Here is a 20,998-nt window from a genome sequence, read left to right as displayed (position 1 = left end):
CTGCATTAATTTTGTCTTGCAAGTTCTCCTGGTAATTATAACACAACACAGTGCAGCAGTTGTCAGACTTCAGTAGGCATACGGAATACCTGGGGTGACTTGTTAAAAATGTCCCAGAACCCTGAAAATCAGTATTTGGTATATCTTGGACAGGCCATTTTTAAAACTGACTTTACAAGAAGCACCCCGGATCATTTTGATGTAGCGGACCACAATTGGAAATACCTTGCCGTACAGCGTCATGTCTAAACTCTTTGATATGCCTTATAATTTTGTCCCTAATTCCTCTCCAGCCCCATTTTTCCATAGGTCTACACCACACATCTTGTGCATTAGAAATGTTAAGTCACTTAGAGTTCTCAACATGTCTTACTTTGTCACAGCTTTATACCCTTCCACATACGGGTCCTCCGCCTAAAACACCCTTCCCCTTCTCTGCCTTGCACATTCATTCTTCAGGTCTGGACTGAAGCATCATCCCTTTCTTCTCCCCTCAAACTAAGTTGAACTATAGTCACATAACATACCTCTGTTACAGCACTTAGTGCTGTTTTATTGTTGTTGGCTCCCTTGTCTGTCCCCTACTAGATTATATATTCCTTTTTTTTTTTTTAAGATTTTATTTAGTTGTCAGAGAGAGAGTGCACAAGTAGGGTGAGCAGCAGACAGAGGGAGAAGCAGGCTCCCCACTGAGTAAGGAGCCGTATGTGGGACTCGATCCCACGACTCTGGGATCGTGACCTGAGCTGAAGGCAGATGCCTAACTGACTGAGCCACCCAGGCATCCCTAGAACATATATTCCTTAAAGTTAGAGGCTGTCATGTCCATCTCTGTTCCCCCATTATCTGGCATACAACAGATATACAGCAAATATTAAATCAAAGCTTGTCTTGCCTCTTTGGACTATTGAGCATGTTAGACCCGGAGAAATGCTGTAGTGGCAGCTTTGCCTTCCTCTTGCATTCTGAGAGTTTTCATGTGGTTTTAAGTATACTTATTTTTATAAAAAGTAATTCTTTTTGAATTGTTAAAGGGACAAAAATAATTCAGTAATAAATAAGGCATCCTCATTCAATACCATGTATTTTTCTTACCACTCTCTAACTTGGTGACTTGTGTAAGTTGTATTTCCTCTGAGGACTTCAATTTCCATTTCTATAATTATCTCTACATAATATTTACAGTAGCCTTCTATTGTTCTTTCCCTTCTCTAATAACTCTTACACGGGCATCGTGTCCTCTGACTAAAATACCATTTCTCTCCCTACCCCTTCACTTCTGTGTTTAAGAATATGGTTGCCTTCCAGGGGGAAGTATAGACTTGGCTTTTAAGATTATCTATATGGGGGCGCCTGGGTGGCACAGCGGTTGAGCGTCTGCCTTCGGCTCAGGGCGTGGTCCCGACGTTATGGGATCGAGCCCCACATCAGGCTCCTCCGCTATGAGCCTGCTTCTTCCTCTCCCACTCCCCCTGCTTGTGTTCCCTCTCTCGCTGGCTGTCTCTATCTCTGTCAAATAAATAAATAAAATCCTTAAAAAAAAAAAAAAGATTATCTATATGACCTTGGTCCTTGACTTTTAAATCTTACTTTTTCCTCTTGTCTTATTTAAGTCAATCTCATGACAGTTTTACAAACACAGACTTTCTCCTTTGCTCTTTATAATTTCCCCTACCTGGAATATATTTATTCAAATTCTTAAGTCCTACTCTAAGCCCAGCTTTCTTGATAAAGATCACCATTCTATCTCACAGTGGGGAAATTGAATAGTAAACCAAAATATCTCCCAAGAGGAAGGCTAATAGGGAAAATATACTTGAATAATTAGCTTCATAGAAAATATAGTGCAAATAATATTGTTTCATACTCAGGCATAGGCATACCAAATGGATAGTTTGTTATGTGTAGTGGAGCTTGCCTTATATAAGCTTTAACCTATAATAATTGAAGCACAATTATTGACTGTTATGTGTGAAATGAAACCAACCAGCATATAAACAGTGGTGGATCATTCCACCATTATTTCTGTTTTTACTTTATGAAAAAAATAAATGTAAATTAGTTTAAAATATTAGTTCAGTCATTATTCCCTGCAATCTGTGATTATTCTGTAATAAACATATGATTTTAAAATAATCAGGCTAACGAAACCTTCTCATTACCTGAGTCCTCTTCCTCATTTTTTTTCCAGTTGAATATTTACTGGCATCCCTCAATCTATCTTCAAAACAGAATTCACACCCTTTCCACCCCCAACCTGCTCCAGGGAAAAACAGGCAGGACAGTGTGGCTGGAAGGGAGAGTGGTTCGAAAGATCAGAGCAGTGCCCTGAAGGCCAGGATCACCCAAGGCTTTCTTGATCTGCCACTGACTGTGGATTTTATTCTATATTCATTAAGTGTGCCCTTTGGGGAATACACCTTTTCATTTGTGTTAGGGTACATTTGTTCTTTCAGGACATAGTTTCCCTCAGTTGTAATGGAGCAGGGAATTAAAGTAAAACTTTACTATATCTCCCCCAAAGTACCTAATGTAGTAGTCATAGAATAATTTAATAGTATTTGGTCTCGTATGTATTATAGTTTCTTTGGGACTATTTCCATATCATTAACGAAAAGTATCATGTTAGAAGCTATTTTAAATCCAAATTATTTTAAAAATAAGATTCATAAATTCTGTTTTCTTTTCCTTAGTATTTTCCCCCCTTTGGAGGGACAGTTGACTATTGTATTATTTTATTTGCAGTTTCTGCTATCGTCATTTCCAGTTGGGGCATTATGTTCGGGAAATTCAGATTTAGAATTGTGATCTAATTGGAGACAGGTATCAATATATAATAGAATGAATTTCTGTACCAGATTTGCCGACTTTAACAGTACAGAGCTGATAAGAAAACTTTTGGGAGTGCTCTCATTTGGTGTGATGTAGTAATCAGAAATGACACCATTTCTGGGTGTAAGAGAATAAGGATCAACTTCAGCTTCTGGAGAAGGGAGAATGCTATTTTAGGGTGTAAATCTGTTAAAAAATGTTGTAGGACCTAAATTTTTATTGGAAAAGTCTCTGAATAAGTGTCTTAACTTTTATAAAATAACCCACATGGTGACAAATTCAAGAATGGAAAAAATTGGCAAAGGTTACATAAATAGTAAAAGTCAAATAGTTGCTTCAGAATTTCCATTTATTTTATGACTCTCTGTTATTACTCCCTAGCCATATTTTCCTCTACTTTGATCTGCAGTAATCTAGATAAAATAAAACTATTAATGACAATATTTAAAGAGATATTTAAAAATCCAAGTAATTATTGGGTTTGAATAATAGGAAAAACTAAAAAAACCCACCAGTCTTTGATGTGGAGTCTGTAGTTCCATTTAGCACTGTAATAATTTAAAATATTCATTCATTTTGAACTATTTTGCATATGCTCTGCAATACTATATGCAAAATTATATTCCTATTTTATTCTTTCCAGTAGAGCAGCTTCCTTATGGGCAGTTATAATGTGTGCTCAGAAGGGAAGTGCAGGCATAAGTATCATTATCTCATAGCAGAATTCCTCCTAGAATATTTTAGCTTCTGGATTATTCCAGTGTGTTTAGTTTTAAAGATTAGGGAGGAAGAGGAAGTTGACTTTTAAAATTCCCAGTTCCGTTGCTTGTTGGCCTTCATTATGAAGACTGGATATTCCTATTCCTAGATGTTCTCAAACTAGCAACTGTTATTTGAGTTTTAAGTTACCTGGTCAGATGAGGTTTTTCTTTTTACTAACATTTTGTGTTTTCCTGGGTAGAACAATGAGGTATGATATCAGGTTTCTATTGGGATAGTTCTGTAAATAGTTCATTAGTGAATAAAAATCCTAGAACTAGTATTAACACAAGTGAATTAGAAAAACCAAATCTCTTAAAGGGTCAAATGTATGATTTGGGGAATTGGTGGATATATTTTCTATTTGCCAAGAGAATTCCCTGATTTGTACATGCTTTGAGTAGTAAAATTAAGAAATGAGAATTATCAGTTTACATTAGAGATATTGATAAGCTGTGATCTTTTGTAGTGTTAAGCTTAAGAAAATTATTTCCCTTAAATGATTAAATGAGATATGATCTGATTTTCCATATCGTTAGACCTAAGTTCAGTTTGATTTTTTTTTAAATATTTTATTTATTTATTTGTCAGAGAGGGAGAGAGAGAAGTGCACAAGCAGGGGGAGAGAAAGGCAGAGAAAGAAGCAGGCTCCCCACTGAGCAAGGAGCCCAATGGGGGACTCTATCCCAAGACCCCGGGATCATGACCTGAACCAGAGGCAGATGCTTAACTGACTTGAGCCACCCAGGCAACCCAGTTCACATTGATTTTGCAACACTATTTGACCCTTTCTGCAAAATTTTGTATAGTAAAATAAGATTTAACATTTAGGGGGCGCCTGGGTGGCTCAGTCGTTAAGCGTCTGCCTTCGGCTCAGGGTGTGGTCCCGGGGTCCTGGGATCGAGCCCCGCATCAGGCTCCCTGCTCTGCTGGGATCCTGTTTTTTCCTCTCCCACTCCTCCTGCTTGTGTTCCCTCTCTCGCTGGCTGTCTCTCTGGCTGTCAAATAAATAAATAAAATCTTAAAAAAAAAAAAAAAGATTTAACATTTAGCTTCATGACATCCCATTAGATAATTAAATTCCTCACATAGTTCCTAACCACATTTTAAGAATCACAATTACTTTGTTGATTGTTGCCTTGGAGGTATAATATGTGTACAAATTCTTATTTAAGATTAAGGATATCTTTAATCTCTGAGGAATTGTTTAAACCAATAGTCAGGTAGTATTCCAAATATTGCCTAGATCCACTGGAACAAAATTTGTATTTCAGAAATGTGAGTCAAGAGCATGGAATGTAGAGTGATGATATTCATTGTGTCCCTAGGAAAGTTAATAGGTATTATTCCAAGTTGAAGGCAAAGGATTTGTGGTCAGATTAATTTGAAATATGTTGGTTTAAGCAAAGGTAGGCTTTACTAAAGATTTCTCAGAGAGAGACAAGCCAAGAAACAGATTCTTAGCTATAGAGAACTGATAGTTACCAGAGGGGATAGTTACCGGTGGGGAGGTGGGTAAGGGGATGGGTGAAATAGGTGATGGGGATTAAGGAGTGCACTTGTTGTGGTGAGCACTGGGTAATGTATGGAATTGTTGAATCACTACATTGTATACTTGAAACTAATATAATACTGTATGTTAACTATACTGGAATTAAAAAAAAAGATTCTTAGAGCTTTTGATATTGAAATATTTTATAGTAATCAGATTAATCTTACTTTAAGAACTTTAAGTATCTGGTCAGTCATTGATCTTACTTTGTTTTGTGTAATCTTTTCTTCCCGTCACAAAACAATATTCAGGTTCCATGTCAGATATCACCTTATTAATGAGAAGAAAAAATAATCTCTTCTTTCAAGGATTTACTCTTGAAAAGTCACCACATATAGGAAATTTTGTATATGAATTTAAAGTTTTCAATTCCAGGGGCGCCTGGGTGGCACAGTGGTTAAGCGTCTGCCTTCGGCTCAGGGCGTGATCCCGGAGTTCTGGAATCGAGCCCCACGTCAGGCTCTTCCTCTATGAGCCTGCTTCTTCCTCTCCCACTCCCCCTGCTTGTGTTCCCTCTCTCGCTGGCTCTCTCTCTCTCTGTCAAATAAATAAATAAAATCTTTAAAATAAAATAAAATAAAATAAAATAAAATAAAAATAATAAAGTTTTCAATTCCAGTTTTCTAAAGTTTATTTCAGTTCTGGTTCCCTGGATTTTGTCAGAACTGATGAGAAAGTAAGGTAGAAAGAACACTGTAAGAGGAGGAACTAATTCAATAGATTAAACTAGATTAAAACTTTTGTCTTTTCTCTGAAGTGCTTTTTGGACTAAGGTTTTGCAAGATACTTATTTGTATCTAAATAGATTGTTACAGAATAAGTGAAATGATAATGTGCTGGATTGAAGTCTCAAAATTATTTCTCTTTGGTTTTTGGGGTGTTATAGGCTCTGTTAGTGGAGAAAACTGCACTATGATATCCTCTGATTAATGGGAGGGCTCTGCAATTTTTAAATTATTGTTACTTGTGATTCTGGTCATAATCTGATACATTCTGTTCTTTCACAATTTCCTAAAAATTTGGGACTAATTACTCATTCCTACTCACTTGTCAACCCTGTCTCTATTGATGACTTCTAATTTCCTTGTATAATATAATTTCTAGTTTGGAAGGTTTAACTCCAGAGAGTTACAATATATATCAGAACATGTGCTGCATAATTTTTCAAGTTTAACTTGTTAAACTTTATTCTACCCAAATGTCTGTATTTCAGATGGATCAGCTATCAGATGAAGAAATTGACCATGGTGCTGAAGAAGACAGCGATAAGGAAGATCAGGACCTGGACAAAATGTTTGGAGCCTGGCTAGGGGAGCTAGACAAACTCACTCAGGTTGGAAATAGTGCTTGAAAAATTGTTTGAGGATTTTAAGTCATGACTGTGTGCTAAAAGTTTACTGTGTAGACATAGGGATATGGATATAGGTTCCATTTTTAAATACTGCTATTAAAGGGAAAACGTCTAAAGCGTTAACAAGTAAATGAATGGTAACTCTGGAACACAAAGTATTATCTTATGTGGTTATTTAAAGGAATCTAAAAACAAAAAAATACTTGTGACAGACGTTCAGTTCCTCTAGAGGGATTATTTAAAATCTGTTTTGTAAATTGAGATTCCTGGCTAAAGAGGTTTAAAACCCAAAATCTTAAAGTCTAAATTTTAGCAAATCCTTTTCCATAACTTAATAAATGTGAATATTTACTGCATTTTACAACACAAGTAATATCCTCACATAAAGTATTTTCTATTACATAATTCTAGAATACTGACAAAATTTCATTTCTGGCTGCATTTTAAAACCATGGCAAAGCCTTTTTATCTTGTTTTATTGAGTCTTAAGTTTAAAAGAGGTGGAATAATAACTCTATGCTATTTCACTGCAGATGGCTTTTCTACTGGTTTGGTACTTGTATTCTTCCCAGTATTTTAAATTCCTTGCCATATAATGTGAAGAGCCATTCACTAAAAAAGTTGGCTTGTAAACTAATGCTGTGACTGTTTGTTTGGTTTGTTTGTTTGTTTGTTTTTGTATAAATCTGTCTTTAGAGACAAAACAGATTAACCACTGTGTAATGGTGGCTCACTGCTAACAAGTTTTTTTTTTTAACACTTAAGATGTTTTCAAAAAATATTTTATGAACTTTATTAGTAGCTAAAAACCTCAAGTTTATTTTGTTTTGTTTTTTTAGTTTACTACAAAGTGTCATCTGTGCACCCACCCATATCCACATACCATATTAATGGGATTTTCAACTTTATATTAAATCGAGTTTATGTTTTAAGTGGTTGGTGAATCTTTTAAAATCATTTGTAAAGTTTTTTTATGTATTTGCATTTTCCTGGAGGAAGGTTTAGAGCTTTTATCAAATTCTCATGATACTCGCCCCCTCCCACAAAAAAAAGTTTAAAAACCATCCTACTAGGTTACCAATTTCTTGGTGTCAAGGAGTATTTCTTACTATTTCTTTTGTTCCCCCAGTGCAGCAGGTAATTATAACAAGTATATTTATGTGAACTGGTAAATAGATTGACTCTTAATATGTCCTCAATTATATTCAAGTTATTTTACAGAAAATATTAAACCTACCTAATATTTTTCATTTCCACTGAGAGAAGCATCAGGACTTAAATTGCAGCAGAGGAACAGGGTTTGAGGTTGAAGAATTTCCTATTTTGTGAAACTTTGAAATAAGGCAGTGGATATCATATGTGGATTCCCTTCATATGATAGCCTTAAAACCTGGTTGGACACTATCTGAATGGATTCCTTTTATCTTGAGACAAATGAATGAAGAAGGCACCAATGTAATCTAATTCCGTGATTCTACAGACTATCCAGCCTTCTTTTTTATTTGAGATCTATTTGATAATTATAAATAGAAATTAAAGTTTTAAAAGGCTTTTCTTAATATTTGTGAGTTTATTTAAATAGACACTAACTACTGACCTTTTCTCTAAATTTCTCTGTCATAACCATCTTATATTCTTTATTGTAGAAAGGTTAGAGAGGAAAAGTGTCATTTAAAAAGGTGGCGAGATAACTTACAAGATATTCTGTCCTGAAGTACAGTATAATTCTAGACTTATCATAGGCAGTATCACAGCCGGGTTACAGTTTGTCCTCATCTTAATAGAGTTTGAGAAGAACAAGGATATTCCATCATTGTCTGAAGTTGTAGCCACTTTCTGTTAAGATCTTGGGTCTTGGGACTTCCAGGGAAGATGGCAGAGTAGGAAGATTCTCACCTCATTTTGTATCTCATGAATGCAACTAGATAACCCCCACATCAGTGTAATAACCCAGAAAATGACCTAAAGACTGGGAGAACAAACTTTCCACAGCTAAATGTAGAGAAGAAGCCACATTCAAGAGTGGAGGAAGGGCAAGTACATGAGGGAGGGACACCCTGGGCACAGAGAGGGGAGAGAAACCGACTTAGATAAGGTAGCCTGTACGGCGAAGATGTATCCCCATAATATTTGGCTTTGAAAACTGGCAGGGCCGAATTTCCCTTTGTTCTTACAGTCAGTGGGACTTAACACCTGAAACTTTAAAAATCAGTGGGGTTGGCTCTGGCAAAGCCAGGAGGGCTAGAGGAAATGGAGTCCATGCCCTTAAAGAGGCAGCATAACAGCCTCACTGAGATATAGCATAGAAGCAGCAGTTTGAAAAACACCTGAAGTAAACAAGAGGAGGATTTGTTTACTAATCTCAGAGCATGTGCCAGAGGGGCAAGGATCACTGGGGACTTCTCCAGGAACAAAGAAGCTGTTAGGCACCATTTCCTTCACCCACTCCTGGCATGAACCCACAGACAACTGCAGGAACCAGCTTGGAGCCAATACTCACACCTACTAATAGTGTGCCCTGTCCCCACAATCTGCAGACATGCCCCCTCCAGCCATGCTTCAGCTCCAGGTCTCTTCCCACAGTAGACCATGCAAACCTTTCTAACACCATGTATCCTGCCCCAGCACTTCTCTGGACCTGCCCTCTCCAACCTGGCCTGTCTCTTCCAGTGGCTGCAGGTCCTCTCCTACAGCAGAACAGAGCAAACCTTGCTAACATCATCCACCCTGCTCTGTGTTCTCCTGCCGTCCTGCCCCTTCCAATATGCTCTTGGCCAGAGCCCATCCAAAGTGGTGCCATAAGCCTGGCAGGGTGAAAGCACCCTCAGAAGGGACCAGCACCACTCCAAAGTGACTCCTGACCTGGGGAGAGGGGAAGATAATCACATAAAACAATACAACTGGGCCCAGCAGTGGACTGGGGGTAGACATCTGGCGTGACTGCAGGCCCTGCCCACCAATGAAAGCTTCTCAGGGGACAACACAGGGAGAGAGCCCTGCAGTTTGATGTGACTGCATCTCTGACAAATACCTGGTCTGACTCAACTCAAACCCGAGGTGGCCCAAGACTGACTCATTAATAATAGAGGGACCAAACCCGGCCAACAACAGGCAAAGAGAGCCACTGCAGACAACTAGACTGAAGGTGAAATCGGGTGAGCCACAACAGCAGGGCACATATAACATATGAAGGAGATACCCCTCAAGTACCAGGTTCTGGTGAACAGGAGGCATTACGCTGCGAGGCACTATAGAACCTATACATAAGGCCACTACTTTCAAGAGCAGGAGACGTAACTAACTTTCCTAACACTTGGAAACAGACACAGAGAGTTAGACAAAATGAGGAGACTGAGGAATATGTCTCAAATGGAAGAACAGGACACAATCACAGCAAGAGAGCTAAGTGAAACAGGTAAATAATATGCCTGATAGAGAATTAAAGTAATGGTCATAGAGATACTCACTGGACTTGAGAAAAGAATGGAGGATCTCAGTGAGATCCTCAACAAAGAGATAGAAAAAGTAAAAACCAATTAGAGATGAAGAATCCGATAACTGAAATTTAAGCTATAGTAGATGGAATGAATAGTAGACTAGAAGCAGAACAGATCAGTGACCTGGAGGACAGAATAATGGAAATCAATCAAGCTGACTAGGGGAGAGAAAAAAAGAAAATACAAAATGAAAATAGACTTCGGGAACTCAGTGACACCATCAAGTGTGATAACGTTTGCATTTTAGGGATCCCAGAAGTAGAGAGAGAAAAGGGGGCAGAAAATGTATGTGAAGAAATAATAGCTGATAACTTCTCAAATCTGGGGAAAGAAACAAAAATCCAGATCCAGGAGGCACAAAGAGCCCCTGACAAAATCCAACGAGGTCCACACCAAGATACATAGTAATTAAAATGGCAAAAAGTATTGATAAAAAAAAAAAAATTAACAGCAAGAGAAAACAGTTGCAAGTAAGGGAAACTCCATAAAGCTATCAGCTGATTTTTAGTGGAAACTTTGTAGGCCAGAAGGGAGAGTGGCATGGTATGTTCAAAGTGCGGAAAGGAAAAAACCTGCAACCAAGAATATTCTATCCAGCAAGGCTGGTTCAGATTAGAAGGAGAGATAAAGAGTTGCCCAAACAAACAAAAGTTAAAGGAATTCATGACCGTTAAGCAGGCCTATAAGAAATATTAAAGGGGACTCTTTGAGTGGAAAACCATAAATAGGAATAAGAAAAGTAGGAAGCACAAAAGCAGTAAAATAAGTATATTTCTAAAAATCAATCAAGGGATTCACAAAGTAAAAAGGTGTAAAGTATGATACCATATACCTAACTCATGAGGGGGAGAGGAGTAAAGAATGGGTTCAAACTTAAGTGACCATCAGCTTACTATAGACTGCTATATGCAGATGTTATATACAAACCTAATATACAAATAAAAAACCAGTAATAGATAGGCAAAGAATAAAGGGAAAAGCATCCGGGGTGCTTGGGTGGCCCAGTCTGTTCAGCGTCTGCCTTCAGCTCAGGTCATGATCCCAGGGTCCTGGGATCAAGCCCTGCATCAGGCTTCTTGCTCAGCAGGGAGCCTGCTTCTCCCTCTCCCCCTGCCTGCAGCTGCCCTGCTTGTGCTCTCTCTCTGTCAAAAAAATAAATAAAATCTTAAAGAAAAAAAAAAAAAGGGGATCCAAGTATATCATTAAAGAAAGCCCCCACCCCCCCAAAAAAAACCCACAAAAAAAAAAAACACTACCAAAAATTCTAAACTATACAGAACAAATTGATGGTTAACAGAGGGGAGAGGGAACGGTGTAATGAGCACTGAGTAATGTATAGAATTGTGGAATCACTGTATTGTACACCTGAAACTAATACAGTGGTATAAGTTAACTAGAATTAAGATGAAAAAAAATTTTTTTTCATAAAAATAAGTACGTAAATACAAAGAAACAAAAACTGATCTTAGATCTCACTCATTTTGAGTTCAGAATTGTGCCTTATCTTCAGGATTCTTCATGCCAAGAATGAGACTATGCTGTACCAAAAACAAATCCCTTTGAGGAAAGAGATAACAGAATGCTCTGCATGTTCCTTTCTATTTTGTATCTTACCATGCCCATCCCATATTCATATATTTAGCTTATAGTGAATTTATGTAAAATGAGCTCAGTCACTATACTTGATGTATTTGGGAAGACATTTACTCCAAACTGGAATGGTCTTAAATGCCTTAAGTAAGCATATATCTAAAAATTGAAAAAACTTATAACCAAAATAATACGAAAAACAATTATACTTGTCCCTAAAACTAGAAGGACTTTGGTTTTATTAACTATTATATGACAGTTCACTTAATAATCAAATAACAAACTTTATTTATCTTTTTTGTAATGAAGCCTGAAAATAATACAACTTACTAAACTTTCTTTAGAGTTTGGATTCTGACAAGCCCATGGAACCAGTAAAAAGATCTCCTCTTCGTCAGGAAACAAATATGGCCAATTTTTCTTATCGCTTCTCCATATACAACTTGAATGGTAAGATGTAATTGGAAATAAGATGTAAAATAGTATACCAAATTACATAATGCAGAAGCAACGCAGCTACAGTTCCAAGTAGCTCAATATAAAACCTACATCCGTAACTTGAGTGAGTTCTTATATTTCTGGTTTTTGCATTTTATTACTAATTCAAATGATCACAGGAAAAAACCAAACTAGAACATAACTAAAATAGTTTTCTAGTTATTAATGATTGACAAAGTTACATACTCAAGTGGTACCCCATGACAAATTTACTTGCAGTGTTGTATTTTCATTGGAATAAAGTGCAGTGAAATTACTTGTTAATAAGTTTTAAATCAGCCCCTCTGGCCTTTATTTAATGTATTCTACCTAATCAACTTTCTAATATTTGGAATTGACATAATCTGTAATTTTTTAGGCTTTACATTTTTCTCTCTATGCTCTCAGCTCTTTAAGTATTAACAGCTCTACCAGGGCACTGATCATATTAACAACATAGAGCCTATGGTAAAAAGTTGCATGGATGTGGTTAAAACCATAGGACAGTATATGATTTTTGCAGTTCAACTCATAATTTTATTCTCTAGTGATTACTACAAATCTTAAAAGATGGACTATTTGCTTTTAAAAATTTCTCTGTGAATTTAAAACAAAAAAATTCTTAGAAATAATGTATTCAATAGGCTTTAGGTCCAATAGGATAAATTTGCTGCTTCCGCTTCATTCATTTACAAATTTATAATAAAATGTCTAAATTCTGATTCAATGTGTTCTGGAAACATCATGTATATATTGTTCATTGCAGAAGCTCTGAATCAGGGAGAAACTGTGGATCTGGATGCCCTGATGGCCGATCTTTGCTCCATAGAGCAGGAGCTCAGCAGTATTGGTGCAGGAAATAGTAAGCGTCAAATCACAGAAACAAAAGCCACTCAGAAATTACCTGCTAGCCGACATACATCAAAACATGGCACTTTGAAAGGATTGTCTTCTTCATCTAACAGGATAACTAAACCATCACATGCCAACTATTCCCTCGATGACATCACTGCACAGTTAGAACAGGCTTCCTTGAGCATGGATGAGGCTGCTCAGCAATCTGTACTAGAAGATACTAAGCCCTTAGTAACTAATCAGCACAGAAGAACAGCATCAGCAGGCACAGTGAGCGATGCTGAAGTGCGCTCTATTAGTAACTCCTCTCGTTCCAGCATCACCTCTGCAACCTCCAGCATGGACTCTTTGGATATTGATAAAGTAACACGCCCTCAGGAACTGGATTTGACACATCAGGGGCAGCCAATTACTGAGGTAAGTAGATGGAACTTTTTTTCCTGCTATTTTAGTATTTTTAAAAGGGGGAAACGGTATTTTTAAAATGTAGTTTTAATTAACTTTCTTATTTTTCCTACATTTAAAATTTGTCAGGATCCTTCTGAACTAAGTTTTAAAATCACTACAGAAGGAATATATTACCAGATACAGCAGTGTCACAGTGATTAAGAGATTTTCTTCATTTTATTCTTACACTATTTGAAGCCCTTGAATTAATATCAGTTGTTTCACATGATTAAAAAACTTGAAGTGTGGTTTATACTTGATGACATTTTGCAAAGCTATTATAATTGTTATAATGGTAACTGCTGTTTAATGTATGTTTATTTTAAAACAACTTTAAAAAAAAATGCCTACCACTGCTGTAGTCCTCCAAGATTCTATTTTATTATCAAGGAGTCAGTGTACTGCGGTGGAAAGGGCCCCTGGGTTTGGAATCAGAAAACTGGGTTCCAAGTGTTCCCTTTTCTCTCACTACCCATAGGACCTTAAATGAGTTATTCAGCCTCTGCGAACATCAATTTCTCATAAGTAAAATGGAGCTAATAGTACATGGTCTATTCCTCATACAGTGGTTCAGATAATCAAAAGTAATATATGTGAACAGATTGTTAAAGGACAGAGTTCTTCTGGATGTGATGGGGTGAGGGCAAGGAATAGATTTGTGTTAAAATCAGTTTAGCAAAAGCTGAGTTTGGGGGGCGCCTGGGTGGCACAGCAGTTAAGCGTCTGCCTTCGGCTCAGGGCGTGATCCCAGCATTATGGGATCAAGCCCCACATCAGGCTCCTCTGCTATGAGCCTGCTTCTTCCTCTCCCACTCCCCCTGCTTGTGTTCCCTCTCTAGCTGGCTGTCTCTATCTCTGTCAAATAAATAAATAAAATCTTAAAAAAAAAAAAAGCTGAGTTTGGTATAGGTAAATTCCTTATTGAATATTTTTGTCAAAAAGAAGGCAATATTGTTACAGGGTAGCAGCAAGAAAGAAGATCAATGTGGGTAAAATAAAGCCAGCCTTCTGTTCAGTTTATGTTTATAATCCTCTCTACCACAGGGTAAAATAATCTATTTTTGCATAATCAATTCTAAGGTAAAATCTTATAGAGCATGGTTTAAAGAATTATAGAGAAATTTAAAATTTACACCTATTACTCAACATTAATTTTTTTTGCCATTGATTTAATTCATTAGATTAATTTCAATCAGTCACTAACTCTTTGTACCCATTAATGTACCCACTTTGTTCTGGGCACTGTGAAGCATAAAAAAAGCATGACTCATGGTGGTTTGGAGATAAATTTGAGTTTAATTGCTTGTAAAGAAAAAGTATTTCAATCTAAAAAATTTTCACTTATTTAAAATGAAGCTCATGTAAGTGGTATATAGTCTGTAGAGAACTTAAAAATTTATTTCTGTCTTATGATACCTAGGGAGTATATTTAACACCAGCTGTATAGTATTTATCGTTTATGTCTTTTACTTGTTGGGATATGAGCAGTATTTTATTAGGAATGTGCTTTCTTGGTTATTCTGTGTTTTGTGTGTTGATATTCCTTCTTTCTAATCAGATTATTTTGAGTTGGGTCAAGGTGCATGGGGTCAGGTTAAACTAATCATTAAGAATCTTTGTGTGTGTTCATCTGTAAAAATATAGTCATTATATAAGTTCATACAATAAAAACAAAAAGTGAAAAGTCCTCTCCCAGCAGACTCTTTGGATGTGACCTAGTGGTATTCATGGGCAAAGATACCAGTGTTCAATAGTATATTTAGTGTAAGACTTCAATATAAAGTTTGGTAAGTAAACCAGAAATAAAGCAGGAAAGGAGTTAAAATCTTCTCTATCCATCCTGTTCTTTTGTCTTGCCTGGATGAGTAGAAAAGTGGTTTAACAAACCCGAAACTTGCTTTCGTGTACTTTTTTATGGATCTGGTCTGTTCTTCAAATCAAGAAAACCAGTTGAGGCTTACTAGATCCCAAACCCACGTATCAAATTGTCCCTACACTCAAATACAATCTCTAAAAAGTATTTTAATTACTTTTGCATGTGTGGAGTATAAAGAGTCAAATAGTTCTGTGAGACTAGTTACAGAAAACTTTGCTACACATGAGCAGACACATGCCATATGCTCTCAAAGATCGGAACTTTCTACTCTTAGCTGATTCTCAGGGTATTTACCTCTGTGTCATAAAATCTATATTTATATTGCTATTTCTTGATATTTTTCAGTTGTATGTGTTATCTACTGACTTCTCATTCTGGAAGATAAGTATATAGACAACTCCTCTTTAGACAACTTCTCTCCCTTCTCCCCTCACCTTCCCCTATCCTACCAGTATATTTTGATTGGTTTACTATTCAGTTTTTATATTATCATGACTATGTACATGCAGTTTGCTGCTAAACTATATGCCCTTATTGTATTTACTTTCTGGGACATTACATTTTGCTTACCTGGAATTAATAATTGTCTTGAGATTTAAAAATATATAGGTTTTTTTTGGTATGTTTATCACTGTTTCAACTCCAAACTTTCCCCCAGTTGATTAAGTCTCTTAGTTCAAACAAAATTAGTGTTCTATTAATATCGTCTTAAAATTCTTTACTGTCGGGGCGCCTGGGTGGCACAGCGGTTAAGCGTCTGCCTTCGGCTCAGGGCGTGATCCCGGCGTTATGGGATCGAGCCCCACATCAGGCTTCTCTGCTGGGAGCCTGCTTCTTCCTCTCCCACTCCCCCTGCTTGTGTTCCCTCTCTCGCTGGCTGTCTCTATCTCTGTTGAATAAATAAACAAAATCTTTAAAAAAAAAAAAATTCTTTACTGTCTTTCATAGTCTTTGCTCTAGTATCATTCTTAGGTCTTTTCTCTCAGGTGTGTGAGCTTCTCCAGAGAAGATCTTCCATTCTCCTACATAGAGGGCATATGTCAGCTGCCAGTGCTTTAGCAGCCCATTTGGGAAAGAAGGCTTGCAATATAAGGTGGTCCTCAGTGTTCAGTATGTGAACTTCCATCGAATCCTTTTAGGTCAGGATTTCTCAACATTTACTACTGACATTTTGGGCTAGATAATTCTTTGTTGTGGGAGCTATCATATGTATTGTAGGAAGTTTAGCAGCATTGCTGGCATCTGTCTTATCCACTAGATGCCAGTAATACACACACCTCCTTGAGTTGTGACAACTAGAAATGTCTCTAGACATTGCTACATGTTCCCTGTAAGGCAAAAGTCCCCACTCTGAGAATCACTGGTTTAAGTAGAAAGGATCTTCATGGGAAATGATCTTAGGTATTTTCCTTCTCCTGGCATTTTTTTTTTTTTTTTTTTTTTTTTGCTAGAAACTTGACTAATAAATATAGAATGTTTCCAGGTAATATTGTTCACCATAAACTGACCCCTGATTGTGAGTGCATATGGACCAGGAAGACTGTGAGTGAACTTAGAAGACTATGAAAAGACACAGATCTTTGTTTCCTGGTGTGAAGTTTATCAGTTTTGTAAGTGAACATAAAAACATCCCTCAAGGATTCCTGTAACCTACACTCATTGGCTGTTAAAATGTACTGCTGTTTCCGGTGGAGTATGAAGTTTCCCTAAGCCAGGGTGATTTCTGTACTTACCTACATGATTTCAGTCCCTTAGAATGGTGGGTCCAGAAAAGGCTCCTGGTGGCCTCTATGAATCCTTTTTAAAGATAGCATGTCTCATGCTAGCATGCTTATTAGCCTTTCTGTAGAACTAAGTGAACGTGGTGCCAACCAGTGGTCTATTGGGTCCTGTGAGTGACTGTCGATCTGAACCTGAGACCACTGTTGGTCTTTGAGTAAAAGGAGGAGTCTGTGAATGAACTGCTTGCTTAACTATGGTTTCAACGAATCCTTCTGCTTTCACTCCCACCATCATTTCTATTGCTTCTGGAGACTTTTGAGGTTACATGATGTACATTGGGGTGCCCCTCTGCTTTTCTCCAGTGCTGGCTTAACATTCAGTTTTCCTTGGGCCTACTAAGATGGTTACCACTCAGCCATATCTAGCATAATCTCCTTTTCCTGTCTGCAGTCTCTTGATGTTGGAGTGCCCCAAGGTACAGTCCTGACTCCTTTTCTATCTATATCCACTCTTGTGAGCTTAAGCGCTGACAACTCCCACATTTTAATACCCTATTTCATTTATCTAAGACACACCTTTTCCCCACATTTTAATCCCTCTAAAACAATGGTTCTCAGCTGGGAGCTATTTTGCTCCCCAGGGGATGTTCAGCACTGTCTGAAAAGGCTGACATCTAGTGAGTAGAGAGGCCAAGGGCACTGCTAAAACTCTACAATGCACAGGATAGCCACCACAACAAAGAATTGTCTGACCCAAAGTTGTGCCAAAGTTGAGAAACCATGTTTTAGAAACAGGTGACATCTGTCGCTGTCAGGGAGGTGGCAGCTCCGTGTGAAGTTTTCTTTTGATAGTTCTTGATAAAGATCAAGAAAGTACCAGCATTAAGTCATCTTAGATTCAAAGAAATACAGGTATCATTTGCCAGTGCCTCTCCCCTGAACTCCAGGCTCATCCGTCCTATCTCTTTTTTTTTTTTTTTTTAAGATTTTATTTATTTATTTGACAGAGAGAGAGAGACAGCCAGCGAGAGAGGGAACACAGCAGGGGGAGTGGGAGAGGAAGAAGCAGGCTCATAGCGGAGGAGCCTGATGTGGGGCTCGATCCCAGAATGCCCAGATCACGCCCTGAGCCGAAGGCAGACGCTTAACGACTGCGCCACCCAGGCGCCCCTCATCCGTCCTATCTCTAATCAGTAACTCTATTTGGATGTCTCATAGGTAGCTCAAATGAAAGAAGAGGTAAAGATTTAGTGAAAACCAAGGTGAAAGTCTAGTTCTCACTCATAATTTTCAAACTTGCTACCCCAGTAGACATTGGCGTATATGCCGTGATTCTTATTTTGTGTATTTCCTAGTAATCTGTGTAATTTTTCATCTCTGAAGAAATAAAAACATTGTTATTTGATTTTAGGTCTGTTTTTATTTTGTGTTGTGCAGGGCTGGTAAAGGACCTTTTTTTGAACAAGAATAGAAATGTATTCATCTGTTTTTAAAATGAATAAGGACTATAAAATATAAAAGAAATAATTTAAAAAAAATTTTAAGACTTTATTTGAGAAAGAGAAAGAACATGAGCAGGGTGAGGGGCAGAGGGAGAAGCAGACTCCCTACTGAGCATGGAGCCCAATGATGTGGGGCTGGATCCTGGGACTACCAGGATCATGACCTGAGCCTAAGGCAGATGCTTAACCAACTGAGCCACGCAGGCGCCCTAAAAGAAATAATTTTTAAAAGAATTCAGACATTTACTGGCTATATAATATCCAGTAAAAGGAGAGAAGGGGGAAAAAAGGGGGGGAATAGAAAAATAATGTCCCCTACTATATTGAGCCTTTATTTTGTGTTGGGCATTGTGCTTAACAACATACTCAATCTTCACAGTGTCTTGTGGAATAGATACCATTTCCTCCATTTTCACAACGGAAGGAGCTGAGGCAGAAGTTCCCCAGGATTTGAACCCACGCAGTCTAGTTGTAGAGCTCATACTGCATGCAATACCATGCTGCTTCATCACAGAATTGAAGGAGAATCAAGGCAAGCCTGGACTGGCCAGTGCTCTTAGACCCAGACCTAGAGACAGACTACTAGGGTAGAAGAAAAAGGGCAAAGAGATTTATGCAGTAACATCCCCATCTTGTGGTGTTTTAGTATATTCCTACATGTATTGTTAAAATTTAACAACTCTAAACTAGTTCTAATTTAAATGAATTGAGGCTTAAATGAAATTCAGATGAGGGCTGGTGGTTTCCCACTTTTGTAATAATAGTAATGTTATTCACTTAATTGTTATGGCAACTTTTGGAGCAAGTGTTGTTATCACTTTATTTTACACATGAGAAAACAGGTTAAATAGTAAGCCTGGAGTCACATTGCCAGTAAATGGCTGAACTGAGGCTCAAACCCAGTCACTCCAGCCCTAGGGTCTGAGTTCTTTACCATCAGTGCTGTGCTCATTTTTAATATTTGTGAAAAATGCACACATGTCAGTAAAGGATGAATGTAAATCTGTTTTATTGAAACACTAATGTGCGTTCACAGACCTCTACTTTTTCCCCAGTTGTAATCTAAGATGTTAGCTATCAAAAGGAAGTGTTTTATTTTGTTCTTTGTTAAAAGGCCATTTCTTGATTATGGTTTGGCTCCTATGTGAGATCAATGGTTTTCTACACACCTGCCATCTCTGTCCCCCCCCCCCCCCAGCACAAGATTCTGGATTGTAAATGGTACTTCATTGTAACAAGTCTTTGGAACTGAACATGTTTAGAGCAAAATTGATGTATAGAATTGATCCTCAGATTCATTTTGAGGTAAAAATTAGATTTGGGGGAGTTTTGTGGGGTTTTTTTTTTTTTTGTAGAAAAGTATTTAAATATCTTGTGGAAATGGAACCTTATGTTTAATAAACTGTTTATATCATCCCATAATCCCTTTCCATCTTTAATAATGTAACAACATTTAATCTTTGCACATGTACTATTTCTACTGTTTTTGTCACTTCGCCTACATTCATTTTTGGTGAGGATGTGTTGAATTTTAATAACTAATGTTCCATCATACTGTTTAATAACATGGCATATAGGCAGTCATCTCTTTCTTTTGAACACTTCAGATTTAGATTTTTTTTAAGAAAATTAACCAATAAGCACTTGGAAATATGGGAGTTTGAGATTGAGTCTACGGAGAATAGATTTTTTAATAAAAACTTTTTGTTTTAAAATAATATGAAACTTCTGAAAAATCAAAAGAATAGTACAAAGAACTCATGAAACTCATTATTCAGATTCACTAATTTTTAGCATTTTGCTTTATTGTTCTTTTTATATATACGTTTGTTTTTCTGAACCGTTTTAGAATTGGTTGCATTTTTTATGCCCCTTTAGCCTTTACTACTTCGGTTTTTATTTATCTCCCAAGAATGAGTATATTGACAATATTGATTTGATAAGCCTCCCATTGATAACAGTGATTGACAGAGTGCTATAGAATATGTTTAAGGAGAAAATGTAGAGGGGGCAAAGCAAAAACAGTCTTGATCTGGACAAGCTTGTGGCATGAAGACCAAGAAGAAATATATATATCTTTGAGTGCCTAGGCATTGCACTAAGCTATAAGGGACAAAACTGTGAACATAATACACAATGTCCTTATGAGGTTATAATTTATAGTGTGAGGAGAGGGTGTCAATACAGACAACCAACCAAATGATTTCAATTTCAGTACAGTGTGATGAGTGCTATGATAGAAAAGACAGAAAACCTCAGTTAAAAGGTCATTGATGACTTCGAGAATGAATTACAGAATGCATTACAACTCAAAGGATTCAGACTTTGGAGAAGGATGGATGCTAGATTGTGGGAAATTGAGGGGTAAGTGGAGGGTAGTACACAGTAGCTGAATTCAGGAAATTTGGCAGTGAAAAGGAGAAGACACTAGTTTAACAAGAGGTGTGTACCCAGAAGTATTGACTATTTTCCTGTCCTTCCCACTCCCAATAAGTACTGTACTAGTTGAGTATCAGAGACTAAAAATGAGGAGCAATGA

The 20,998-nt window shown here is 37.3% G+C and overlaps 1 protein-coding gene across 2 annotated transcripts in view; it reads left to right on the top strand.

Moving 5' to 3' along the window:
• LOC123798225 (ras-associated and pleckstrin homology domains-containing protein 1) overlaps positions 1-20,998 on the top strand; it is an 81,477-nt gene that overhangs the window by 25,869 nt on the left and 34,610 nt on the right. For both annotated transcript variants that reach the window (XM_045806537.2, XM_045806538.2), the window contains exons 2-4: positions 6,357-6,476; positions 11,926-12,031; positions 12,825-13,330. In XM_045806537.2, coding sequence (XP_045662493.1) covers positions 6,357-6,476; positions 11,926-12,031; positions 12,825-13,330 — 732 coding nt within the window. The remainder of the gene's footprint in view (positions 1-6,356; positions 6,477-11,925; positions 12,032-12,824; positions 13,331-20,998) is intronic.

Source organism: Ursus americanus, chromosome 1, assembly GCF_024610735.1.
Source record: "Ursus americanus isolate L20-20 chromosome 1, mUrsAme1.1.p, whole genome shotgun sequence".
In the NCBI taxonomy this organism is placed as follows: domain Eukaryota; kingdom Metazoa; phylum Chordata; class Mammalia; order Carnivora; family Ursidae; genus Ursus; species Ursus americanus.
Note: the sequence above shows the minus strand (reverse complement) of the source record. Positions and strands in the feature narration are given on the sequence as shown.